This window comes from Chelonoidis abingdonii, chromosome 2 (genome assembly GCF_003597395.2).
Source record: "Chelonoidis abingdonii isolate Lonesome George chromosome 2, CheloAbing_2.0, whole genome shotgun sequence".
In the NCBI taxonomy this organism is placed as follows: Eukaryota; Metazoa; Chordata; order Testudines; family Testudinidae; genus Chelonoidis; species Chelonoidis abingdonii.
Genome location: NC_133770.1, coordinates 163,054,750 through 163,082,573, shown reverse-complemented (window position 1 = coordinate 163,082,573; position 27,824 = coordinate 163,054,750). Strand labels below are relative to the sequence as shown.

At 42.4% G+C, this 27,824-nt stretch overlaps 1 protein-coding gene and 1 pseudogene across 1 annotated transcript; both read left to right on the top strand.

Moving 5' to 3' along the window:
- Positions 1-472: 472 nt before the first annotated feature.
- On the top strand, positions 473-18,946 carry ATP6V1B2 (ATPase H+ transporting V1 subunit B2). The gene is made up of 14 exons (XM_032806047.2): positions 473-641; positions 7,400-7,455; positions 8,394-8,492; positions 9,231-9,324; positions 9,449-9,526; positions 10,513-10,652; positions 11,070-11,171; positions 12,168-12,265; positions 12,766-12,889; positions 13,599-13,749; positions 15,212-15,294; positions 16,054-16,158; positions 16,832-16,961; positions 17,084-18,946. Exons 1-14 carry the CDS (start codon positions 506-508, stop codon positions 17,224-17,226), a joined length of 1,539 nt encoding a protein of 512 aa, XP_032661938.1. The 5' UTR covers positions 473-505; the 3' UTR covers positions 17,227-18,946.
- A 6,888-nt stretch (positions 18,947-25,834) lies between these two features.
- Positions 25,835-26,448, top strand: LOC142046219 (SLC35A4 upstream open reading frame protein-like; annotated as a pseudogene).
- The last annotated feature ends 1,376 nt before the right edge of the window (positions 26,449-27,824 follow it).

Below are 27,824 nucleotides of genomic sequence, written 5' to 3'. Positions count from 1 at the left end.
GGGAGCCTCTGCCAGGCAGTGGTATCACCCACACTTCTGAGGCTGCTTGCAACAGGAGATGGACAGAGTTCAAAACAGACACATTTTTGAAAGTTTGTCCTGCCATGAGGGCAGGGGACTGGACTCGATGACCTCTGGAGGTCCCTTCCAGTCCTAGAGTCCATGAATCTATGAAAAAGAAGGGGGAAAAATCATTCTAGAGATTTAAAAAAGAAATGCAATACATTTGTTCCCTTTCTCCCCAACTAGCTCCAGTGAAAACTTCTTTCTTTCTCCCCCGCCCTCCCCTTCCTCCTGCTTCCCTTTCTCCCCCTCTCCACTCTTCCACTGTCCCCACGCTTCCAGCACCCTGGCTAGCTCCCCAGCCATTGGCGGTTGCGCGCCTCCACCCCTTCTTCCCCTCCGTCCGTCAGTTCCGGGTCTCGGCCGCGCGCACAGCGGCGGGAGGGGCAGAGGGTATATCAGCGCCTGCGCAGTGGCGCGGCGGGGCTCAGACGGAGACAAGATGGCGGCGCTGCGGGTGATCCGGGGGATGGTGAACGGGGCCGTGTCCGAGCTGTCCGGGGGCAACAGCGGCGCGGCCGCCGCACGGGAGCAGGCGGCGGCGGCCAACCGGGACTACATCTCCCAGCCCCGACTGAGTGAGTCCCGGGCCGCGGCCGAGACCCTACCCGGGCCCCGGCACCCCATTCAGAGGCCCCCGGGGGGCAGACGCTGGCCGGGGGAGGGGCGGGCATCGTGCCCCAGGCGGGAGGCGGCGAGGGGAGTGAGGCTGGGCCGGGGGCAGGGGCCCTCATCTTATCCCAGTCGGGGGAAGAAGAGGCTGGGCCGGGGTGCGTGTGTGTGGGGGGGCGCAGGAGGCCGGGCCGGGGGTCCCCATCGGCGCACCAGGCGAGCGTGGGGTAAGAGGCTGGGCCGGGGTGTGTGTGTGGCGGGGGAGAGTGGCCCCCATCGTACGCCAGATGGGGAGGAGAAGAGGCTGGGCTGGGGTGTGTGGTGGGGTTGAGGGGGGGCAAGAGGCTGCCTGGGGGGGACCCTGCCACACCCCATGTGTGTGTGGGGGATGATAAGCGGCTGAGCCTGGTTCCTCATGACCTCTGCATCTTTAAACCCAGGCTCTGATTGCTAATGCTCCCTCCATTCCAGGCAGGTGGGTTAAGTCTGAGCCATTCTTCCTGCATTTCAGAGCAGAGAGCTCCCCCCATTTTTTTTAGCCATTAGACTCCCTCCTAAATGCCTGTTGGTGCTGTCAAGTTCCCCTTGGCTGGGGTGCCCTTATCTGCTTCTCTGGCCCTGTACCCAGACCATTCTCACTGGTCCCAGTACTTCCAAGCCATCTCTTGTCCTGTCATCTGACCCATCCCTTCTCCCCAGACCAGTGTCTTGGGCTTGAGTGTCCACTGGGTGGAAATAGACCAGCTTGGCTCCAGTGTAGTAGTGTAGGTCTGTGTCAAACAGAGTATGCTTGCTCTGTTAGTTCCAGGGGCTGCGTCTGCATGGTGTAGGAATAAGAGTCAGAAGTTGGGTGTGCCTTGTGGATGGGACTGGATTTGAGTAGCAGCCCCCTGAGATCACCACCTTTTGGGTGTTTATCAGTATAGCAGAGTTAACTTCCCTGTCTGTGATAAAGCTGTACAGATTCTTACTGGGGACAGAGCGCTTACTCCACATAGGCAATTAGAAAAGTCTGAGGGCTTTATCTGGCTTCTTTACGCAGGTATTGGCTTTTCCTTGTAATATTACCACATGGGACTCTTGGCATGGATGAGCCATAAGTAAAAATTATGAGATACAGAAGCTATTGGAAAAGATTGTGGTGTTTGCTACACTTTTGGGCACAACCCCTTGAAGTAGCATCAATAAGGGTTATGTGGTGTTACTCATTCCAAGAGCCTTCTGTGTGCAGAATATGGCTGCTGACAAATTTCAGTTTCCATTTCAACAGGAATGGTTGTATAACAGGCAGATGTTGGATATTGCTTTTAATTAGTATCCTTAAAGTGGTGTGATGGAAGCTATTCATATGGAGTATTAATTGTCCTGATTTTTACTTGAGTAGAGGACAATAAGGAATTGTGAAATATCGCTCTTCCTATGGATTCACTAATCTGTTCCTGATCCCTTTCAAGGTCATGTGATTGCACTGCAGCTTAATGGGAGTGTGAAACTGACTACATAGATATGCAAGATGTACATGTGTTAAGTCTGTTATATGATACAAGTATTAAATGTGATTTGGAGCAGGTGTTATATAGCTAATCATGACTACAGATTTCTTCATATTTCAAAGTGACTTATTTATCCAAGCTCTATAGCAAAATCCTATATTGTTTAAATTTAGACAAGGCTATTTAGGTGAAGGTGGGCACATCTGACTATTACAGACACATTCCAAAGGGACCTGCTTGCTCTCATTTGGAAATGCATGGGCTTCCAGAAGGAGGGGACAAACTGAAAACTCTTCCCTGAATCTGAGTGCACTAGATTGTAAGGGGCAATCATTTGCTGTATTGTGTGTGTGTGTGAGAGAGAAGGGAGCAGGGGATGGAAGTAGATGTATAGCTGTATTAGTTATAACTAACTTCTATAGTTCTGCTGCATGGAGTATAGAAATAAAGCAAGGTGACTCTCTCAAGATATTCAATACATAGTCTGTTTCATGAAACTTGTGCTGCTAGTGTTTCTGTAGATGAAATGCACATAATAACCTGCTGAAGGTGAGGTTTCTGCTGCTGGGCATCAGTCAGAATAAAAAGCTTAGGCATGGTCTACACTAGAGTTAAGTCAATGTAAGGCAGCTTACATAGACCTAATTATGTCAGTGTACACAATGCAGCCTTGCTCTTGCCTGTGTAAATGCCCTGATTCACCAACATAACTCCACCTCTGTGAGAGGCATAGGTCTTATCCTGGTGAAGTTAGGGGGATACAATGTCCCTGTACGCACTGCATTACTTACATTGGCTGTTGCCTGTATTTCTTGTCAATTTCATAACTCCATGCTGGAGCCATGAAATTGACAGGAAAGCATAGGCTGGTGGTGGGCTCCAACTACAGCCTGTCTGCTCTCACCGTGGCCCCTCTGATCAAGGAGATGAGAAGCCTGGACAGCTGCCCCTGCATCAGGGAAACAAGAAGCCTGGGGGGCAGCTGGTCTCCCAAAGGGGAGCTGAACAGAGCTGAGAACCCTGGCTCTCAGCCCCCAGTGCTGCCCCTCTTCAGTTGGAGCAAGTGCTCCTAGTGAGGAGACACACCACTGACAGAAGGAGGGTAGTATGGACCTCAGCCATATAGTAAATTACTGCAGTGGCTGTAAGTTGATCTAACATAGGTTGACTTAAATTTGTAGTGCAGACATGCCCTAAGTCAGAGACTCATTCTTAATTCAAAATCAGTAAGGACACTTCAAGATTTTTCTTTGGCTCTGACAAGCTCTTCATAAATAGAACTGACTCAACTGCTATGAGCTTATATTTTTTACTGGATACAGAAGCTGGAGTTTCTTCAATGTAATTGGTATGACTACTGACTTAATTTTGTGCTAATAGTCAAATTTTGGATACATCTAGTTGTTAGTTATCCACTATTTTGTATTTCCCTGCATGACACAGATCCGTTTTCTGGCAGAAACTGAACATATTGTAAATAGTGTGAGGTGAAATTGGGGGGGAGGGATGTGATTTTATGCATTAAAACTGTTGTAATTGTGAAAGTTGAGGAAAAGGGGAAATAGTGATTGTACTGGGCAGTTATTTCACAGTTCTAAATCCTTTGCTGCAGTGTGGGTATGAGGAAGGCCAAAACTGATTGGAGCAGTGTTCTTGCTAGAACTCTTGATTTAGATCAGTTGAAGTTATGTGATTAAGTAACTCTGTGAAAGAGCCTGTATACTTAAGTAACATGAATTTTCTGACTATGTAGATAAGTAAGCTCTTTGCCTTTGCTGTTTTGAGTATTTCAGTGAAATCTGAAGTCCAGATCAGTAACTGTGGACCCAAAAAGTCATACAAAATCATCTTCATCCAAAAGTAGAAGGGAACAGGACATGGAAGCCCAAGATACAGCCAGATGGGGTGGTTTAGTGGTTTGAGCATGGATGTTTGGAACACATGTTCTGTTTCCTGGGGGTTGAACTTATTCAGCTTAGCTCTGTCTTTCTAAGGTAGAGTTGCATGCAGTTTAATTTCTTTCTTGGACGAGCCTTTTAAAAATTAAGTGTCTGCTCAGCATGGACAATAAAGATCCTGTGGTCAAGTATCAATCAGCATGGATTTTTCAGCATTTTCCCCCCAGAGTGAACCTTCCTCTGTTGCTGGGCACTTGCTGTCTGCTTTCCACCTCATAGGCGGCTGCATTTTTTGTGGGGTGTATCTATATATATAGCTTGTAACACTTTGAAATCCTTTGAGATAGAAGGGTCTTTATATATGTAAAATAGTACATTGAGATTTGATTGTGACCCACCTCGTAATTGGAATGGCTAAAATGTTATTGAAAACGGGGATTTGGAATCAGCATGCCAAGCTGCTTGTGTGATACCAATAGATTTGATGCTGTTGAATGTAATGACTCTGGTATCTCACTGATGGACAATGTTAGGAAGTGAGCTTTTCACTCTGGATCAGTGAGGAAGTGCTGACAAGACTGTCACAAGTTAAAATGTAATGTTGCTCAATATAGTTCTCTCCTGTTTTTGTAAATGTCTGGCTCCACCCTCACCCTGATTTTTTTTAAGTGCCATTCACATTGGGTACAAACACTGAATAGTTCTAATTGGCATAACAAGAATGAAAGAAGTGTTCAGTTCAGAGAAACCTAAAGTGTCTAACTTGGGACAAACAAAACATTTCCTTCTAAATAATAAAGATACAGAGCTAGACTTCTCATCCTCTTTAGCTTTAATATTTATCTAAATTCAGTTATAACCAACCAAATGTAATAGAATGGCTCCTATAAGCTGCTTACATAGTATAATATCTGATTTGTTTCATCTCCAGGTTAAAAGCTTTCAAGATTATACTATTATGCTTGTTCATCAGCAAACTCTTGTTACCTTTGTTAACACTGTAAATATCACACTATTGACATAATACAGAAAACATGATTTAGGTACACATCTTTCAGTGTGTACTAAACTCTCACATTGTCTGGCCTACACTGTATTTCCAGGTCTTCATAGCCTGTTTTTGTCCACGTGGGATTTATGATCTTTCCCTAAGACTAAAGGCTCCTGGTAACATTCTTTTCTTGGTCATATTAGTCTGTTTTCCCAATCTAGAAATAGCTCAACTTGCTCATCCTTCCCCCCTGTGATTAATGATTACTCTCTTGCTTAGTCTTCCCTTGTGACTCTGGTAGAGGAGCCTTGTGGCTCTCAAAAACTTCCTGTATTCACAGATCAAGTGAGGCAAAGCTTAAACAAAGACACTGGTGCCCTGGTTGGGAGTAATAAGGGTTTTTGTGGAATAACATCAATCATGCTTGGAAAGTCATTTCCTGTTGTCAGCGTCTGAAAAGTTATGTTCTACACATTAATAGTAATATCTTACTACCAAAAAATGTGCCAGTTACAAGGTGAATAATAAAACCCATCCTATAAAGTGTTGGGCTCATCTCATGCCACAGTCCCATGAGTCAATGTTTAGTGCCCACTGGTGTAGAGGAATGTTCAGAAGTAGCTGTGAAGTTTCCAAACCCCCCCCTCCCGAGCAACTTAGTTACATTGACCTTAAACCTTTGTTGGCTGGGCTATGTCAACAGAAGAGCTTTAGTTCTCTTGTTGACATAGCTGTGGCCTCTTGGGGAAGTGGATTAACTACTCCATCTGTGTTTCATCACTTAAGCACTACAGCTGCTCTGATGCCCTGTTTTTAGTGTAGACCTGCTGTTTGTCTAAAACATTGACTTCAGACATCTGTGCATGTTTCTACTCAGACTTGAGACAGTGCACCTTAAATGAGCTGTGGTAAATACTAGAATTTCTGGATTACTGACTAAAGTGAAACACCATCTTTCATGGTGCAGTCCCATAGCTTCTCATGAGATGGTGCTGAAAGGTTCCTGTTCAGCAGCAGTTGGCATGGTATGCTGGAAAATGTTTCCCAAATGCATTGTAGGTGCTCTGAGGATCAGCAGCTTTTGAGCAAGTGAGAGTCCTCATCTGGTCACATCTGAGTGTAAATTAAACTAATTGTAATGCAGAATTTTTTGGGTGTATTTTGACATCACTAAGCAGGATACTTTACTGCTCTTGTTAAAGATGACTATTTGAGTCTTGAGATAATGGCATATAGTGTTTGCTTGTTGCTTTGATCTCTGTTAAGACTAACATGCAGTGAGTTACTACTGCCCTTATAGACTCATAAACTTTAAGGTCAGAAGGGACCACTATGATCATCTAGTCTGACCTCCTGCACAATGCAGGCCACAGAATCTCACCCACCCACTCCTGTAACAAACCCCTAACTTATATCTGAGTTATTGAAGTCCTCAAATGATGATTTAAAGACCTCAAGGTGCAGAGAATCTTCCAGCAAGTGACCTGTGCCCCATGCTGCAGAGGAAAGTGAAAAACTTCCAGGACCTCTGCCAATCTGCCCTGGAGGAAAATTCCTTCCCGACCCCAAATATGACCATCAGCTAAACCTTGAGCATGTGGGCAAGACTCACCAGCCAGCGCCTAGGAAAGAATTCTCTGTAGTAACTCAGATCCCACCCCATCTAACATTCCATCACAGGCCATTGGGCATATTTACTGCTAATAATCAAAGATCAATTAATTGCCAAAATTTAGGCTATCCCATCATACCATCCCCTTTATTTATCCTATACTTCAAAGATTGCTTTCGGTAACTTTTTAAGGTGTTGCAATTAATTGTGTAGTATTTATGTTACAGACTTTTCACAATTGATAAAATGTTTGGATGCATCGTATTGATTACCTTTCTGATGAATTAAAATGGCAGTTATTTCACTGCATGCAGTACTGTTACACAATAGTTTAGGATAGATAGGGAATTGAACTATATCTGATGGAAAGAACAGGGAATCTCGATAGCTTTTTGTTTAAATTTGACCATATTATGTAGGTTTACATCACTGAACTCATGGCTTTTCTCTGGTCATAAGTTACCTCTCCAATGCTACAGCATCCTGTAACACCACTTGAGGATATTGGCCAAGTAGGGACTCCAATAAAAGAATGCTGGTTACAGAATCACCAGCACCAGGTAATGGCACTTGCTGTTCTGGTCACATAGCTTCTACTAAATATGGAAGGTTGCACGGATTCAGAGGAGATTAGATCCCCAGACATTGCAAAGGGGTGTTCTACTTATTCATTGTAGAATGCTTATGCTGATTTTAAAATATTGTCTGACTTGCACCTTTTATATTTCAGCATATAAAACTGTATCAGGAGTTAATGGTCCACTGGTAATCTTGGATCAAGTTAAGGTAAAAATTATTCTAATGAAATCTTCTTTTGAAGGAGATGGTGCAGGAAAGCTGGCTTGTGGTCTAGATACACATCTGAAGAGTCTTTAGCTCTGCATTCCATGGGTCCTGTGATCTAGTTTAAACACAATATCTTGTTTATATTCCCAACACTCAGAGCTAAATGCCAAAACTTGCCACAGAGACTGCTTCAGGACACTGGGACAGGCTGTCAGGCACCCTGGTTGGAAAGAATGTCCTGTGGGTGAAATGTAAAGGAGTATAAGTCTGCAACAGTGCTGTTCATACTTCTACGTTTGAAGAGAAGTGGGGAAACGGATGCTACAGCTGAACAGTCTAAACTCTAATGCATATTTATTTTTATCAAACTCAAATTTAATGTTAATGATTCAAATCTTGTAAAGTATTTGGTGCATGGTATTGGATACATGAACAAAAGGAAACAATTTTAGCATATGCTTATCAAATATTTGGGGGGAGTTAGAAGGGAAGGGGTATTTCTGTTTCATAGGAGGGTTGCAGAGGTTATTGGTGTTGCTTGTGGTAGACAAGCTACAATTATCCCTTGCTAGAGTTCTTGGCTTCTCTTTAATATGGATCTCTGTTGTACTTGACTAGTGGCATATGACTTCAAATAAGTTAGAGACTACTATGACTCTTCTCAAGAGAACAGTTTCAGGCTGTCTTTAGACAAGTTTTATTTTTTCCTCACCAGCTTGCTAAATCTACCACTCAGATTAAGGAGATCATAAAAATAGCTACTTTTTTGTCAGTAAACCTTAACTGCCTTGGTGTTTCTCTTTGTCTGTGAATTCCGTAAAAGATATGGTAACTTTTTGTCTCAAGCTCTGTTAAGTCTGTTATGGATAATGTGGTAACTCTAGTTGGTGGATTTTAACTTTTTTCCCCACTGTCTTACAGAGTTTTTTCTGCATTAGTTTCCTAGGTATGCAGAGATTGTCCACTTGACACTTCCTGATGGCACAAAGAGAAGTGGGCAGGTTTTAGAAGTCAGCGGCTCTAAAGCTGTAGTTCAGGTAAACTAGGGACAAAATTGTCCTGTAAAGACTTTTCCTTAGTGGGCATCAGTCTGGGCTATGGCAAATCTAAAGTCTTTGTAACTTAATATAATTTTCTTGAGTCAAAACTTACTATAAATTTAAAAAACACTTGGAAATAATTGGTGGGTGGATCTGAGTAACATTCAGTTTTTGCTTTTGTTTAAAAATTAAGGAAACGTCTAATTAGAATAGGGTCTTGTAGACATAAGGCAAGAATCATACTCCATCTTCTTCATGCAACATATACCACTACAATGTAGATGCATTGTAAAGCTTCAGTGTATTTGAGACACAGCTCTGTGTAGTTCTCAAAGCAGCTGTTAATAGTTACCACTGTAATCCTGCTTAACTGAAGAGCTTTACTGTGTAGGCAGAAGAAAATGATCTTAAATTTTAAAGTGATCCCTGAAAGCCACTGGCATTTTTGGTTATCTAAGTTTTACAGGTCATGTGTAAAATATATTTTTATACAGTGCTGGTTTCTGTACATATCTGTACAAATGAACAGTTTCTAAATGGTCTTGGAAATTCCTTTATTACAGAGGTCTACCTTGGTTTTGCTGCTTGTTGGTTAATGCATTGCTTGTTGTGTTAGAGAATCACTGACCTGTATATCTCCAGCCCATCTGTTAAAACTCTTTGCACAATGTCTTTATCTACCTCTGCTAAAGGAACATTTATTCATTTCACCTGGTCTCTTCTGATATATTGCAGGTATTTGAGGGAACTTCGGGTATTGACGCTAAGAAAACATCTTGTGAATTTACAGGGGATATTCTCCGAACCCCAGTATCTGAGGATATGCTTGGTATGCACTAGATCTTGCTCTTTGGATTGAACAGATTTATTTTCATGTAATATTACTGTAGATGAGAAAACTAGGTAACTGCTGTCCTGTTCATATAATCATAATCTTGTTACTGTTTTTGCAGGTCGTGTATTTAATGGATCAGGAAAACCTATTGACAGAGGTCCCATTGTCTTGGCTGAAGATTACCTGGACATTATGGGTATGTTTTCAATCTGTTTTGGTTTCTGGTAGCATGAATCTTGCTTTCTGCTTTTGAATAAGCTTAGTGACAGGCTTGTAACTGAACATGAATGCTAATTGGCAGCATAAATGAAAACAGTGGCTTGCTGAAGAGTATTTAGAACTTTACTGAGTAAATCACTAGCAATACCAGAGAAACAGAAGAAAGTGGGATGACAGAGATGGCCTCTATGCATCCTCTCCCAAACCAGAAGGTTTGAGACAATTCAGTTAATCGGTCGATTGGCTGAAGCAGAGAGAAGATCAGGGGTGCTCTGAAGCTGCACAGATATAAAATGAGTAGGCTTCCTTTCAGTTTGAACTTCTGGTTCAAAAACTATTCATGGTACCCATTTCTGATAGGAAGCAAAAGGCTGACTTTTGACTTGAATTCCATTATGTACTCTACAAAAAATGCAGTGAGAAGCCACTTTTCAGAGGCCTCTGGAAATGAAACAATAGCCCTAAAATCATGTAGAAGGCATAGAAAGTACTGAGTGCCCATTAACTCATCAGGAAGTTGTTCATAAACTGTTAAGATGGGCCCACAAGGCAAGTGGTCTGTTTTTTTCCCTACAGTAATGGATGGCAATTCTTAATTAGGGAGAGTGCTTTGGTTAAAGTGGTTTCATAGTGCTAACTATAATAGGCTTGTGGTAATGTTCCCCCAAAGATAAGAGGGTGTTAATTTCTCTCCAAGGAGTAGGATGACAGTATCCTATCCCTTTTGTTGGCATGCATATAAAATGCCAAACTGATAAATGATCTCATGACCAATAAAAAAAGGTCAATAGACTAATGTCAAACTAGAACCAGAAGTGTCTGGTGAGCTAAAATGTTTGTGGTTCTAAATGCAGTGCATTTTTGTAGCCTTATGTTGAAACCTTGCCTGTGAAACCTTTATTAATCTATGCATTCTTAAAGTTAGATAAATAACGTGGCGGCTTCTCTGTAAAAATACAATAGGTCAACCAATCAATCCTCAGTGTCGAATCTACCCAGAAGAGATGATTCAGACTGGCATTTCTGCAATAGATGGCATGAACAGCATTGCCAGAGGACAGAAAATTCCCATATTCTCTGCTGCTGGTTTGCCCCATAATGAGGTGGGTGCTTTAATGGAGCTCTGACAGTCTTGGGAAAAACTAGCTGCTGGAAACATTCAGTTCTGCAGTGCAAAGAACTTAAAATAAATGAGCTATGTGGTGATACAGGTGGGGAGACTGTGTGTGTAAAATATACATAAATTAACACACAGCTTTAAAACAGAGTAAGTCCTGCTCTCTCAAGATGCTTCTTATCAAAGAATGATTGGCCAAATACAACATAATCTTCCTGCTCTAGCACCAGTTTTCTGCCATCTGTTTTCTCTTGCTTATGGCTTCAGGGCAAAGTTCTGGGAGACCATTTGTATTTATCCATGTCAAAAAGTGATTTATTCCCTGAGTTAGTCTGTACAGTAGATAAACAAATGTGCAACTTACTACAGTAGACTTATGCAGCTCCTTCTGAATTCGTCTCAGATTGCGGCTCAGATATGTCGCCAGGCTGGTTTAGTGAAGAAATCCAAAGATGTGATGGACTACAGTGAAGAGAACTTCGCCATTGTGTTTGCTGCTATGGGTGTAAGTACCACTGTGCTTAGGTACATCGTAAAAGTGGTTTCTTTCCAATACTTTCAGAACTGAATAAGATTGATCAATCAATCCCATTTGCTATTTCACTGGAATTATGAGAACCGTAATTTTTTGAGGTACTTGTCATATTTTAGGTCAGTCTGTACTATGCTGTTGTAAAAGCAATAGTTTTATCCAGGCTGATAAGTCTACCTGTCAGTCTGATGGGAGAATGATTCATGGGGTAGAATGGTATCTGTAAGAATAGGCGATTCCATTGTAATTGGAACACAAGAGGAGAACATTTTAAATGATCCTAAGCACTACCTTTTAAAAAACTTAGTTAACTGTGTAAATTGCTCAGATTGCAACCCCTACCACAATTGAAGGGGAAACTTCAATGTATCAGGATATTCTGTTGCTGTCTGTAGCAAGCCATCCCACTGAGAAATCTAAACACTGTTTCTTAACATATTATGCATCGTTTTGTAGTGTCATTGCCTTGTCATGTTCTCAGATTAGGTGGAAGCAGAATTGTTGTCATTTTGGTCTCACTCCAAAGTCGTCTTGGGATGGTGCTTACTAAAGAGCAATATCACAATTACTTGAATGGTAGGATGACAATGCACATGCATCCAAGCTAGATCTCTCTGGAGTTCTGCAGGACATCTGACTGTCAGAGGATTGTTGCATGTTCCTCACCCTAGGTTGAGAATTGTCTTCATTTGACTGGGCATGGTCATGAGAGTAAGGCAAGAGATTTCATCTCTACCCCTCCTGCCACATTTGGTCTTGAGCGCTGATTCCTTTATGACAATATATTGCACTATGGATAGACTGTCCAACATTATTCTTAGTCACAGGTTGACTGAAAGGATGGGCTTGTAGTATAGATACTAAAGGCTTGCACCAGCTCTGAACCAATCTTTAAATTCCGATTATATAAAGTAAGTTATTTAAAACAGTCTCCCTGTTTGCAAATGACAACTTGATATTGTGGTTTAGGTGAACATGGAAACGGCTCGATTCTTCAAATCTGACTTTGAGGAAAATGGCTCCATGGACAATGTGTGTCTGTTCTTGAACTTGGCCAATGATCCAACGTAAGTAGGTAAAATGGCTGTTTTTCCAACCAGAAATGTGGAGAACTGGTGCACTGGAAAACATGTCATTATGGTGTCCAAAAGCTGCTGGAAATTGGTTTTGAGAACCTTAGTATCATAGGGTTAGAAGGGAACATAACTCTAATCTAGTCTAACCTCCTGCCAAGATGCAGGATTGTTGTTTAAACTATCCAAGACAGATGCCTATCTGGCCTTCTTTCGAAAGCCTCCAGTGAAGGAGCTTCCATAGCCCTCAGACATCTGTTCCATTGTCCTCAAAAGAAGTCACGTTACTGGCTTGTCAAATATCTTGCGTTAGTGACAGTAGACTGAGATACTATAGACCTGGACACTAATTATTTGCATTCCAGTTAGTATATTGAGGTTTCACAGGGCTCCTAACCTGTTCCCCCTCTCACTTGTGAGTTGTTCTGTTCAGTGTATGTAGTTGTAACTTCAGAGTATTGGGCAGTGTTGAACATGCCATTCTGTCCTTTCAGCATTGAGCGTATTATCACCCCTCGACTTGCTCTAACCACTGCTGAGTTCTTGGCCTATCAGTGTGAGAAGCACGTACTGGTCATTCTGACGGATATGAGCTCCTATGCTGAAGCTCTGCGAGAGGTACTTGTTCCTGTTTAGCAGATAAATCTAATGGGAGCATAAAATGAGTAATTTATTCAGCAAACATCTAGCTGTTCAGTCCTTTTTGAGAAGGATACATAATTCATTTTAAAAAAGCTAGTCTGTCAGGTTTTAAGTTATTCCTAACAAGTTAGTCTAGATGTGGGGATGGACAGTGCATACCGCCGACTTTCCACATTCCATGCTAAACCAGACACCTGTACCTTGGGCTCTGTCAGAAATAACGGTGCACAGGAATCTCCTGTTTCAAAACTAATTTATCCAGTTGCTTATAGCTCTAGTAGGAAAATGTATAAAAATTACTGATGTTTGCATGCAAGGTTAAGCTACTTCTGCATTTCTCAGGCTTCTGAAACTAGCCAGAACTGTGTCATAAAGCATTGCAAAATTGGCTTGTCTGTCTGGATATATAATTCATTTGTAGTGGAGACTGATTCAGTAGTTCCTTGTTAACCTTGCAGTCAATTTCTGATCAGCATTACAGGATCTGTTTTACACAGGGAATGATCTTTATGCCTGGCTTGTGGGTGCTTGTAGAGGATTTGAATAGCTGTATGTTGGCACCACCATGTGGCAGGTCCTGTTAATTATTAATATAACTTTATTGAATGTGGTGGCGGACTTTGTAGTGGCTGTGCCTGAACTCTTAGTGATGAGCTTTGAGTAACTTTGCCTGAATTGCCTGCAGGTTTCAGCAGCTAGAGAGGAAGTGCCTGGCCGACGTGGCTTCCCTGGTTACATGTACACCGACTTGGCCACTATATATGAGCGAGCTGGGCGTGTGGAAGGCAGGAATGGCTCCATTACTCAGATTCCTATTCTTACTATGCCCAATGATGGTGAGTCCTGGCCACTGCTTTTCCCTGGGAATAGATCTGCTTTTCACATATGGGCATGTAACATCACTTACTTGTGTCATGTAGTTCTTGAATGTTTTAGCGCTGTTGCTGTGTGCATTCCATGGGAGGGTACTGATTGAGGATAATCACATGATGCCTGATTCATACCAGTCAGGAGGCTGGAGTTGCTAGTTTTAATCATAGAACTGGAAGGGACCTCAAGAGGTCTTCTAGTCCAGTCCTCTGCACTCAAGGCAGGACCAAGCATTATCTAGACCATCCCTGACAAGTCTGTCCAACCTGCTCTTAATCTCCAATGCCTGAGATTCCATAGTCATTAAGTTCCTTCCCATTATTAGGTACTGGAGCTCCTTTTGACTTGGGATAAAGATCTGCAACCTCAGTGTTGGCCAAGAAGAGAAGCTGTACCTTAACAGTAAAAACGTGTCCATTCTATTGTGCAACATATAACATCTCAAAGGAATCAGATCTGTCATACAGCTGAGGTGCTCATCTGTGTGTGCAGTATTGTAGCTGTGTTGGTCCCAGGATATTAGACAAGGTGTCAGGCAATATCTTTTATTGGATCCACTTCTGTTCTTGAAAGACAAACTTTTGAATTTATGCACCACTCTGAAGACCCGAAGAGCTCTGTGTAAGCTCAAAAGCTTGTCTTTTACCAACAGAAGTTGATTCAGTACAAGGTATTATGTCATCCACTTTGTTTCTAGTGCTCTTATATGGTCCATCCAAATTCCATCTGGCTCAAGAGCTGTATTTCAAAGAGTTAGAAGTACTCTAATTTCAGCATCCTTGAGAACCAGTTGGAGAGACAATGTATTAAGAGCATTGGATCACCTCAGAGTTTTGGAAGAAAAAAAAAGCAGTGTAGCATCTCGCATACAAAATACTTTAGTTCTCCTCACTCTTGACATGTATGAAGTATCATACCACCTATCAAACGGGCAGTGAGGCACAAAGGTGAGATGACTTTCCCTTTCAATCTTTTGCATGGTAAAAGCAACTACATGTGTTCAGGTAACTGGGAAACTAGCAATTTCAAGATGACACGCAGAACAGACTGTCTCTGTAATAATGCACTGCATTGTTTCTAGTAATGGCAGTGCTGCCTAGGATTTTAGAATGCCCCTTACATCGATTTAACAAGCCTATTGGTGGCTTTTATCAAGTCCTTTGGTCTGTTTTCTTAGTGGATGTATTTCTACCTAGTTGAGACTGCACTGCTCTGTTTTGTCATCCTCTGCTTTCTTATGTGCAGTATTTGAATTAGCTTCAAGGCATTTTAGACTGCATACTAATTACATGAGATTATTATGGTATTTAAAGTAAAATATGCTGTTCAGACAGCTTTTATAAAGCTAACACATCAGAGTGGCTTTGTCTGGAATTAATATAAAAAGCAGGGTCTGAAAACTTAACATAAAACCACTTCCTCTTGCAGATATTACTCATCCCATCCCTGACTTGACTGGATATATTACCGAGGGGCAGATCTACGTGGATAGGCAGCTGCACAACAGACAGGTAGGTACCACACCTCTGAGCAATCTTACATGCAAAGTTCTTAGTTAGTTTTCGTCTGCGTTCTTCTATTAGCTGGTTCTTCTGACAAAAGATATTAGAGGAAGGACTTTTATAATACTGGTCTGGTTGAGGTTGCAGGTCCTGCACATCTCTAGATGTAGGCAGCCCAGGGGGAGAAGATGCCATAGATTGAAGACTGGAGGTCTAAAACCAATTGGCGGATTAATCGAACTGGGTGTCTGAATTACTTGCCATGTGTAAGCTGTTCACTCTGACTTCATTGCAAAGTAAACTTAGCAAGATAACAGATTACAAAGATCCTCTTTGTAAGTTTACAAATCCCTTCCTTGCAAATCCACTCCTGAACTTGAGGGCTAGTCCAAAATGACCACTTCTCAAACTTCCCAGGTTGTGCTATTTCTTTCCATTCTCAGGAGAACTTTTATCTTCAGGAGCTAGCTCTTAGGAAGCTGTTTGTATCTGAATTAATACAAAGTTGCAGAAACCGTATTTATGAATTTGTGGTGCTGGTACATGCAAACTAACACTGAAAACATGGAAGTGCTAGAAGCAGCAGATATCAGGCTACTGTTTTTTTGAATAGTGGTGTGAATGCCACCAAATTTTTCTCAAGTCTCTCTACGATGAACAGATTGTAGGGTATGTGTAGGAAGAAAACTTCATGTAACAACCAATAATGTTGAGCTTCCACATGCTTTTTTCAGTGCTATCTATTAACTTTCTTTTCTCCTCCCAAAGATTTACCCACCTATTAACGTGTTACCCTCCTTGTCTCGACTGATGAAGTCTGCTATTGGAGAGGGTATGACCAGGAAGGACCATTCAGATGTGTCCAACCAGCTGGTATGTGTTATCTTTCTTATGTGGAATCTGTATTCACCTGTACATACACCTTTGCTGCATCCGTCAAGCACCCTGAAAAGGATCAGACATGGCTAGCACTTTCAAATCTGAAGCCGCTTCACTCTGATACCTTAAAGCTGAGATTCTGCTGTAGTACGCTGATAAGAGCTTTTGTACAAATCTGTTCTATAAGCGACCCACTCTTCCCATTTGGTCTGCTGCTACAAGCCCTTTTCAGTTACTGGGCTTTGTGCACAAATCATATGTAGGCTCCTAATGTACCAGTAAATAGTCTGTGGAGTTCTTTCCAGGCTCATTCTGCCAAATGCTGCTTTCTTTCCACACCAACCACTCTGACTGTATTTTGTGCAGTGTCATTATCCAGCAGATGCTGTGTATATAGTCAGTCAACTTAAGGTTTTGTTCCTTAAGTAACTTACTCTAATACCAGGTTCTGACACTGCACCCAACACTGTCGTGTCTGAGCGATGTCATGCTGTTTCTTGCTCCCCATCCCTCAGCTCTGTTTAAAATCATAAACTCTGGAATAAAAGCTTCAAATTGTTGTCCTATCCACCCAGTACACTGTTGGTACTGTACATCACTCCTTGTAACATAGGTCAAATGCCTCATGATCTTGCTTTCTCCCCTCTTTGTTTCGCCTCCCTTCTAGTATGCCTGCTATGCTATTGGAAAGGATGTGCAAGCTATGAAGGCTGTAGTTGGTGAGGAAGCGCTTAGCTCAGATGATCTTCTTTATCTGGAGTTTCTGCAGAAGTTTGAAAGGAATTTCATAGCTCAGGGTAAGTATGTCTAAAGTATATGGGACATACTGTGCAAGGCACTCAAACGATGGAGTGACCAGGTCTTGTCTTTGATACTGATCCTCGGGCTGTTTCCATAATTTAGTCTCTTACCTCTTCAGGTCCTTATGAAAATCGCACTGTTTACGAGACCCTGGACATTGGCTGGCAGCTTCTGCGAATCTTCCCCAAAGAGATGCTAAAGAGAATTCCTCAGAGCACCCTGGCAGAGTTCTATCCTCGAGACTCCACTGCAAAGCACTAGCCACAGCTTCATCTCTGGCTCTGTATTCTGTGAAAGGCTGTTTATTTTCCTTTTTCATGTGTTGGTGTTTACTTGTCACTCCTGTAATTAAAACTAAGTTTAAGTGACATGTTGTGCCAGTGTTCCTGATGTGTTATGCTGATAAAAGTTTAAAATATCTCTTTCCAAATCCTGGATCTTCAGTGGTTTTGGTAAAATTTCCTGAGAGGAAGAAGCTTCAAAGTCACCTATCTTTGTAGATATATGTAATTTCAGTTACTATAACTATGTCTTCCCTTAAATCATCTCAGGAGAGGGATTACCAGAAGCTGCACTTGGTCTCCAAACCAGGAACAATATAACTAGTTATATAGGGGGAGCCAAGGAGCAAGTGGTAGCCCCCCTCTTGCCCAGAGCATCTGCTTTCAGCCTGATCATGTGCGACTGCTGTGCTGTTGCTTAGAACAGATGGCACTCCGTGCTGACCTGCTATTGTGATGGATGGACAGACTAGCAAGCGGAAAGTTGGCTACATGGCAGTGTACATCTGATACCAGAACACAATTCACTGTTTGCTTTAATTAGAACTGCGGGATCCTTGATCATTTTGCTGCTGTCCCCAGAGTTATGCATATATGAAGTTGCAACATTTGCACAAATAATGCTTTCCAAGTAGCACAGCAAGATTCCTACCTCTTCAGAGATCCAGAGCAGTAAGTCTCTATATGAGGATCATAGGTTTTGTCCTTGTCTTGAACTAGGGAGTCAATCAGCCTGTTGAACTGCCCCCTGGGGAAAGGTAGAGACGCAGGAAACTTACTCCAACCATTCCACTCCCTGAAATATAGAAGTCACAAATATGAAAGGGGGCTAAAGCCCAGCGCTGTCCCAAATCACGCAAACGCCTGATAGTACAACACTATAGACTGTCCAAAGCTTCAGACTCTCCTCAGTACAAAACTGAACTGTTACCCCATTATAGGAGACAACCCTATTATACCAGGTCCTCCAGATACAATTGTATTGGTAGTGTTGGAGGGAGGCCCAGTTAATCTTGTAATTTAGAAGTCTTCTACTAAATGATGCACACAGGCAAAAGACAGCTCTTGTTGGCGTGTATGAAAGGATATTTTGAATTCTGTGTTAAGTCATTCTCTGCATGACATTGGGCCTTAAACCATGTTTTAACTTTGGTTTAAATCACCCTTCCAAACATGGATTTGGCTAGCCAGTTTAGATCTGGCCAAATGGTTAAGTGTTTCCAAAACACTTCTAACCCAGCCAGTATCTGCATGCTTGGAATTCGTTTAAATTGGGTTCAAAGACCACTGCAGAGAGGATTTTAGAGTTCCTTATTTGTCTACTTTTCATTTCCAGGCTAATCTGGTCAGTTCAAGTTATTTTCCTATCCATGCATGAGTTGCAAACCATGTTAGTACCTTCCTAGACAAGTGTTAAACTCAGAGGTGCAACATGGTTTAAACTGTGCCAAATACTCTGACTTCAGCTTGTCCCTCGTTGCCCTGCAGCTGTGTCCTGTGCAGATCTCACTTTCTATTGTTTGGGCTCTGTAACTCGAGTGCAATAGCAGATTCTTTAGCGCATTCCATTTTAAAGCTGTATCAATTCTGTTTTTCTTGGGGAGGGAGGAATGGGAAGGTGTTAGCATGAGAATATTTTAATGTAGAAAATGTGATATCTGAATAAGTTAAATATGAAAAATAAATGTTGAAGAAATCAAGTCTCAGTGGCTCTATGGTGAAAAAATGTGTTGCTTGGGCTTTCCTGAGGCATGTGAAGTCATTTGGAATAGACAGCAGGAGTATCTCCCAATTCCAGTGAAACCATTTTACACACACAACTGCTACGCTAAGCTACAAAACTTGAGACCTACTGGTTAAAATTGTAGCAAATCTTCCTCACACTTGCAGGCAGATTTTACAAGACATGATCCTGCACACATCTGCTTTGTTTTCCAACTACAGTTGTGGTGGTACTGGTGCATAAATAGGCATTGGCAAAAATTAGCTCTGTACCTAGAGGATATTGATCCCTGGATTAAAACTTTAATTCTACAAACATGTAACAGTTGACATTGAAACTTAAACAATTACCATGTCTAAGGTGTAGACTTAAGCCTAACTATTCCCACTCCCTAGGCTTGCCAGTATTAGCTGTAGTGGCTCAGTGCCCTCATATAGCCATGAGCCCATCTTCCAGTTTCTGAAATACACTGGAAGCTTAAGAGTATGAGGTTAGCTTTATGGTAAGGGAGAGAGTAATGGGACAAAGCAGACTCTGGTTCTATTCCTGGATCTTTCTATGCGACCATGGCCAAATCTGCTGCTGCTGCCATTTCTTCAAAGCGGAATAGTAGTATATGGTCAATGAATCAGCTTCAGTTACCAACATTTCTAGTGGCTTTTGGACTGACAATTGTTTTATGAAAATGGAAAATATTAGATGTACAGAACTTCTGCTAAGCATATAGTATGGTGCTGGGGTCCTGACAACATCTAACTGGGGAGGGGATGGCAAGGAGTAGGGCATAGCAACCACCTAACTTTCTTCCAGTGACGATCACAACCAAACCTGCTCTGAAGATTGGATTGTCTTTGTCTGTGCACAGAGCCAAGCACTGGTCAATGACTATCCTTTCTTCATAGCTCTCCACTAATGCAAATAATTTGTCTCACAACAGTTGCTTCTCAGAATAAAGGTAGGACTGATGATAAAGTTCAGGAAAGGCCTTTCCTTCAGATTTCATTCAGTGAGCATTTTCTGAGGTCTCTACTCAAATTTGTATGGCAGGTGCCTTCTGTTACATGTCTACAGGGCTCTGCTGCTGTATTAACAAAAGGTGGAGGGTTGTGCTACCAAATAACCTAGTCTCTAGCCTTCTCCCCTCAACACTTCCACTGCTGGAAGCACTGCTCTAGCTCTGAGTGGGTCTAGATGGCAGGGTGGGTGAAACAGCAGGAGCTGCCTGTACTGTCTGCCATAGTATCTCCATTGTTGCTGCTACTGGTGTGGAAAATATAGAGAAGGCCATGGAGTGGAATTGAGCTAGTGTTATGTGCCCCATAATTGATACAAATCTGCAGCTGGAGGAGGAAAAAACCCCACACTTTGGCACTTCACCAAAACTGTCTTGGCACTACAATGAGACAAGGTGGGTGAGGCAGTCCTCCAGCTCCATTTAGCTTGAAAGCTTCTCTGACTAACAGAAGTTGGTCCAATAAAATACTTTACACACCTTGTCTCTCTAATAGTATGACCAATATGACTACAACACCACATACCCAATTCACTGACTTTACCCCATTACAGGAGTACACTATCCCAAAGTCAAATGAACATAGTACAAGTCTTTACCATACTCATCTGTGGAGTGAGTTCACAATATGTGAGGGTCACTAGTGTTGATGCTTTCTGCTGAAAGTCAGGTGGATGATTGCAGAAAGAGTGACATCTTGCCTCCTGGCTAGGGTGATGTAGTCTGCAAAATATTAGCAGTTGAATAGCCATAAACTCGGGGGCTTAATGCTTCAGCTAGGCAAAATGGGGGGAAAGAGTGAGTTGCTGTCTGTGTTGAACCCACTTTTCAGGAAGGGTGAGATAGCATGGCACCAGCAACTCTGTGCATTACAATTGTTAGTTTGCACCAGAAAAGGCTAGGAAAGCATATATTAGACGTATGCTAAAGGAAAGGGGCACAAACTGAGGGTAAAGCTTCAGAATAAGGGATTTTCCATGGGCCCTACTCCAGATCCCCAGGCTACTGCAACGAAACCCGCATCGACACAATTTTTGTGTCATAACCGTTGGGGGGGTGGAGGAGGTTAATACATTGTTATCCTGGTACAACTGCTAAGGTGGATCCAGTTATATGTGTTTAGCTTTTCCCTCCCTAGTTGGGAATCTGTTATACTGCCATAAGTTTGTAATGTTATAGCCATGTTGTCCCAGGAGAGGAGAGAAAAGATGGGTGAGGTAATAAATTGCTTCCACACAAGTATGTGTGTGTGTAGAGGGTTATGTCACTTTATAGTTAAAATGGTACCTCTGCAAACATGGATAAACATCCTCCCCATAAACAGAAAAAAGTAGGGGAATGTAGTAGGAAAAGAGCCTGAAACATAAGCCTTTGTTCCCTTTTTAAGGGCTGTGCCCCCTTGCACTTCAGTTCACTTTTTAAGGGCCATGCCTGGAGTTTCCACAACTTCTGGAGTGCTGCTGTGACAGCCATCTCCTGTAAACAACGTTTCCTTTTGCTTGTGTGATAAATCCAAGGACTCTCTGAGGTCTCCTCCTCCACATTAAACAGCCATTCCATTTTGAAATTCACTGAGGTACAGGAGTTCAACAAGGCCTTGCAGCAGATGATGGCGTTAGTTGATATTTTTAAAGTCACTTAAATGTTCAAACTAGTTCTTGGAAAATATGTGTTTTCCCTGGGCAAGACACTTCACAAGCCATTATCTCTGGGAAAATGGCATTTATAATTGCATTGCCAGTCTTGGATATATATCTTGACTTTCCCAGGCACACCTTTAAAAGAGTAAATTCATTCATTCCCTGCTGGTCTCAAAAAAGGGGGGAGAGGGAGTAGAAAAATGGAAGACAATATGCATAGCAGAGAAGGGAGCCAAGAGCCAGCAGAAAGGCATTTCTGACTCAGTGGGTGACTTTGGTTAATGTCATGCCTATATGCCTCAGTTTCCCCTTCTGTAAAATGAAAATGATACTCCCTTTTGTAAAGCATCTTGAGGGCCTTTGATGGGGGAGAGGATGGTCTTGTAGTTGAGGCCCTGGTTTGCATCTAAGAAAGTCAATCCCAGCTCCGCCACGTATTTCTTCTACCCTCATATTAAGCCCCATAGAGCCAGGCGCCGTATATACACCTAGTAAGAGACAATCACTGTGTGTGTATCAAAGAGTCTAAATAGACAAGGCAGACAAAGGATGGGCAGGGAGGAAGTATTATTTTACAGAGGGGGAGTTGAAGCACAGAGAGATGAGGGCCTAGACCCTCAATGGTATTTACGCTCCTAACTTCCATGGAGTTCAGTGAAAGGAGTCTAAATACCTTTGGAATCAGGGCCTTGCCCAAGGGCACATAGGCAGCAAGCATAAGGCAGGGTCCAAAAAATCATGAGATGGAGATTGTTCCAAAGCAGAGCTGAGGATGTTTACAGGAAATTACAGCAGAACCAGGAGCCTCCCAAGTTCTAGTGCAGGGCCACAATCCCCCTTAAAGGAATATCTTCTGATTAAGGCACTTTAATAACTTCTTTAAATTATGGCAGCAGAGCGAACCCTCTGTCCAGCTGAAGGAGACTGGACCTGCCTGTGCCCTGGGGCTTGTTCTTTGTTTGGAAACATCCATTACAGGAGAGGGTCCAAAGTTCAGAAGTAACCTCAGGCAAAAGGGATTTAAAACACCACTCAGGCTGGGAGAAGGGATTCCTAAAGCCCTACAGCAGCTAGGACAAAGACCATGCAAACATCCACGGAGCAGGAGTGTCTTGGAGCCAGGCACTTGCCCTTAAATCTCTGCAGAATTGTGAGGTTCATTAAAAAAACAAATAAAAGAATCCCTGTGAACATGATTGAGCTGGAATTAAGCATGACTGAAAAACCAGTGTATTAGCTATAACTCAGATCCCTGTCAATCAGTCACTCTCACTTCCCTGGAGATGGTTGCAACAGATCTGTTTGTCAATGTGCTGCAATAGTTTCTCATTTGACAAGCCTGCTGCCTCTTGATGAAAGGAGTTTCCTTTCATTACTTAGTGCCTTCCTTATAGGGGGTGCGGAAGGAGCAGCAGTATCAATGCCTTTAAAGCTAATTGCTGGCTGCTGATAGTCTTGGAGGTGCTAACTATTTGGTGTGGCTTCACCAATGAGAGAGCCCTGCTGATCTGGCCAAGGGGCACAGACTTAATATAAGTGATCCAGAAATGTGTTTAGTTAAGCAATAGCTCCTGCCAGGTACCTGAGGACTAGTGTAAAGCATGTACTTTGCTGCCAGGCTACAAAAGGTTAGTTTTTTTGATTGATAAAATGAATGTTTACTGGTAGAGTCTCTTGATCTGCTCAGTCCTAGTTCTCTAGGACTTTAACATGATAATGGGCTCCAAGTCTAGTAACCCTAGAGCTGGATGAAAACTTTCTAAAACTTGAATTCTTTTTTTTTTTTTAAATTGCTGTCAGAACTCTGAATTTGGCAAAAACACCCAACTTGAAGCTTTTTTCATCCCTCTCCTCTTTCCTCCAGTCTCTCTTGCATTGTTATAACTTTCTTCTTGCTAGATAAAGCTATAGGCTAATGTTTTTGGAAGTAGGTAGTGACTCTAGTTATCTGACTGAGGACACCTTTAAAGTGTGTGGTGTTGTGTGTGGATCTATTTTTTTTTTTGGTGGGTGCTCAGCAATTTCTCAAATCAAGTGTTTTAAGGTATTTGACTGGGTACCTAAAGTAGCTAGTAGTTTCTGAAAAACTGGACTGTAACTTAAATGAGATTAATGATCATGATTCTTTAACTTGCTACCTTCAGGTATAAGGCATAAAGATAATAATGTCTTGTATCCTCCTGCTACAGTGGTCTTGCCTTTCCCGCATGTTGTCTTCCATTAGGCATGTGAAATCTGATTCCCATTAACTCTAGTACGGGGCTCTTCTTAAAAAGAGATCTGGCTGTATTCATATCTGTGGAAGTGTGTAGGGAAACTGTTAACATCTCTCCTCTTTAGATGGTGCATTAGAGCCTAAGAAGGAGCAGCCTCCACTGTGTGTGTCTGATGGCCCTATGTGCCCAGAGGATGGGGTGATAAGACTCAAAATAACCCATTCTAGCCATGTGTAATGACCATTCTTGGAGCGGTGGTGAACTATTCTAGTCTGAATGTGCATTTGCTTAGAATAGTCACATTACACTGAAGCAGCCTGTGTAATGACTGGAAGTACTCTTGTGAAGTCCTATAATTTAGCATATACATCTGAGGTGCTCAAGCCTGCCTTAGACACATGGATTCCCCAATGCCTATTAGCTACTGTACTAAGTACCCAAATTCCTAAGACAGCTTTGAAAACCTGTTCTCTGTTGGATAGAATGCCTCCTCTTGAGTTAGTTAGTGCAGAAGAATCTAGAGTGCTGCAGGGCCTCCCAAAACTAACTTTTCTGCAGCAGATACTAGAGTTTTCACCGGATATGAAAACAAACTGGGTAGTGAATTATGGCAATTCACATTCAATTCCTAACTCTATTAAAGATTGCTCACCCTAAACAATGAGATTCATACTTATTGCACGTTTGGTCAAGGGCTATGCCTTGATTGTCATCTAGCCTTCAAAGTGGACAGTTGTCTTTCTTTCTTGAGAAAGAGAGCCTCTTATTTCCAATTTGTTGCCAAATTGCTTTGTTCTGGGGTGAGATGTGGGGGAGGGAGGAAAACAAGGAGAACTTAAGTGTCCATGTTGGGAGATGATGATGATTGATTGATCTCTGTGATTAAGACTGACTGGAACCTCTGAGACTTGGACCCTCTTTCTAGCTATGCCACAGATCCCCTGTTTGACCTTGGACAACTCACTTAATCTCTCTTCTGTAAAACAGAAGAGGGGGGAACTCTTATTTCTGCATCAGATGGGTTCTGAGGATAGCATTAATGCTATGAGCCAACTGGCATGACAAGCTGTTTTGCCAAAAGAGAATAGAACTAACTAGGTAGTAAGCCAGCTACCTCAGAAGCATCAGCAGATGGGTTGATGCCCAAAGGAGGATGGAAGTCTTAAGATCTGTTGTAATACCAAAAGGTGGGAGGTGGTGGTGAGCAACCTTCATATTGGAGATATTACTTGACAATACTAAGTGCTGTAGCTATTAATAAAATGTGAAATAGCCATTGGGTCTAGAGCCTAGGCAATTCCCTTAGCCTAATCAGCCAACACAATGCTCACCTGGAGATGCTGGGTCAGGTCTGAATCACATGATCTACACAAACTGCAAAGCAAATCCTAAACACAGTGACAAACCAATACAGCCACTAAGTGGCAGTATTAGTCCATAGTTTGGCCTGATTCACCCACGTACCTTGAATAGTTACTTAAGGCTTGTTTAACTGAGAGAGTTGTACTGGCTTAGGGTCAGTATGTGTGTTGGCTTTTAAGTAGACTTAAACAGGTGCAAAAGGCTGTGTGGATGTTATTTTGGGTTTAAACTATACTTTTATTTCACTTTAGCTGAGGCCAATTAAAAATAGACTTAGGCTAAAACCAAAATGAGTTGCTCTTAAACTGAAATAAGTCTACCCAGAAGCCTACATTGGCTGAATTTAAATTCTGTTTTTAAAACAGACTAAGATAAACCAGTGCAACTTTCCTCTGTACACAAGGCCTTGATCCTAGTTTGATTTGGTAACAGGTGTCTTGCACTCATGTCACAGCAACTAAGGTCTTTAGTTTCATCTTTAAATCTTCTCTGACTGCTTCTCCCTTCACAGGCAGTCCTGTTTTCAGCAGTGAGACTGGGTAGAAGATTTGGTCTCCACACTTCTATATTGATTTAACTATTTTTTGGGGGGCGGGGGGAAGAGGTGACTTTACTGAAATAGCTATATGAGTACAGCCCCTAATGTGGATGGAGTTACAGTGGTATAAATGTACTGTTACCAGTGTATCATATTCCCTTTCCCTAATAGGAATAAGTGATACTAATATAAACACCTTTATACCAAAATTGTCAACACTACAGGGTGGTATCACTGAAGTAGTAAACAATACTAAATTAACTCTGTGTCCTGGGAAACAAGTGCCCGGGGCTGGGGAATTAAAACTAATTCCAATGTTATTTCAGAGAACTTTGGTTGCCCTACAAAAAATTGTCACGGTAGATAAGGACTCGTGGACAAAGCTGAAGGATCTTGCTTTTTTGAACTCAGTTGGAAAACTTACAGCAGTGAGTGGCGGGTGAGGTGCAGGCTGGCATGGGCCAGGATGATTCTTTGCTGGCATCTCCATTTCTCAAAGGGTTTCTGGGAGGCTACATTGTAGCCAAACTCTGATCTTCTGCAGTACTAGGACTTGTTTGGGACCTGCACTGGAATATATGCAGCTCAGACCTATGCAGTTCCCATTGTTGAAAAGACAATCCAAGACTGTCAGCTTGCTGAGGAAAGGACCAGACTAGAGGAGAATCCTTTGGACAACAGTGCACTCCAGAAACAGCTCTTCTCATCTTAGACATCATCTTAAGGGGCTCACAGGACTGTAGCTACATGTGTCATTCTGGCCCATTGTAAAACATGTGTAATACCAGATCAGTGTGGAACATCAGCAGATCTGATTACAAAATATTATTAATCAGAATACCCTGAAGGTATCAACTGCTGCTTTCAGTTGTCCAGTGCTTGCGAGCTTCAAAATCTGAATGTTGACAACTGCCTTTCTCACGGTAACTTCTTACCCTGCATTTCCCCCCAGTAGACTGAAAGGGCATCTGCGTCAGATCATCTCGTGCTATTATTATACCCCTTCACGTATCGATTACTTTGCCCAGGAAATGTGCTTTGTCTGATTTCTAGGACGACCTCCATTTCCTTCCTTGATGAAGTGCAAACATGTTCCTCTCCCTGCATTGAGCACATAATGAATAGTTCAGTGTCTTCCTAATTAAACTGTCTTTAAATATATGGCCTTTGTCTCTCTCCCAAAAAGAAGCAGGGTGGGGAAACAACTGCTAGCTTGAGGGAGGTGTTAACATCAGAGCCTTACCAGTATCCTTTTAAACGCAAAACTCATCAGGTTGATGTTGCTTAAAATACATGCTCTGTAGTCCCTGAGCTCCCTCCAGCTTTTGGTCCAGGCTAGGCTCTTTGGTTAATCATCCTCCAGATCAATACTGCAGTGATGGGGTCTCTATATTCTTGGGTTTTCTAGAGATACAAAATGACCTTGGCTGGGAAAAAGAGCAGGGTGTCTTCTCTGTCCTCTGCATTCTTGAATTTTTTTTCCAGTTAGACCCCTTTTCAAACTCTGATCTGATGGGTATTGGCTGTATTTAGCCATGACTATGCAAGGAGTCTTTCCTGGACTGCTATTCACTGGTGTAGATGTTCTCTAATCCAGGCTATGCTACAAAGTATCCTGCCTTCTAGCAGTGGTACTCCCCCAAAGTCTACCTTGCAGGGTAGTTGGGACTGAATCTAGTGCATGGGAGACTGTAGTATAGCCTGGAGGACTGAGCGCTGGAGTAAGTCAGGAGACTTGGTCCTGGATCTGCCATTGACCAGCTTGTGACTTTGAGCAGGTCACTTCCCACCCCTCTGTTTCATCTGTAAAATGGGGATTATGAATAATGCCTCACTTTGAGATGTGGTGGTGGGCACTATATCAGATGAGTATTGCATTATTCCCATTGGGCAAATACAACCAGCTTTCACTGCCAAGCCCTACTTTAGGCACCAGGGAAAAAGCCCAGGGAAGCTTTAAGTTGGATGATAAGGTGCTGGTCTGGGGGTCAGGAGACCTAGATCATGCTCCCATCCCTGGCACTGGCCTGCATTGTGACCTTGGGTAACTCTCTTCTCCTCTAGAGTGACCAGACAGCAAGTGTGAA

What these genes read in the sequence shown, in the direction of transcription:
- ATP6V1B2 (XM_032806047.2), top strand. Translation starts at nt 506, where the DNA reads ATGGCGGCGCTGCGGGTGATCCGGGGGATGGTGAACGGGGCCGTGTCC. An exon ending in CTGGTTTGCCCCATAATGAG is followed by an intron (nt 10,653 to 11,069) that starts GTGGGTGCTTTA and finishes AATTCGTCTCAG; the next exon opens with ATTGCGGCTCAGATATGTCG. An exon ending in ATGCTGAAGCTCTGCGAGAG is followed by an intron (nt 12,890 to 13,598) that starts GTACTTGTTCCT and finishes AATTGCCTGCAG; the next exon opens with GTTTCAGCAGCTAGAGAGGA.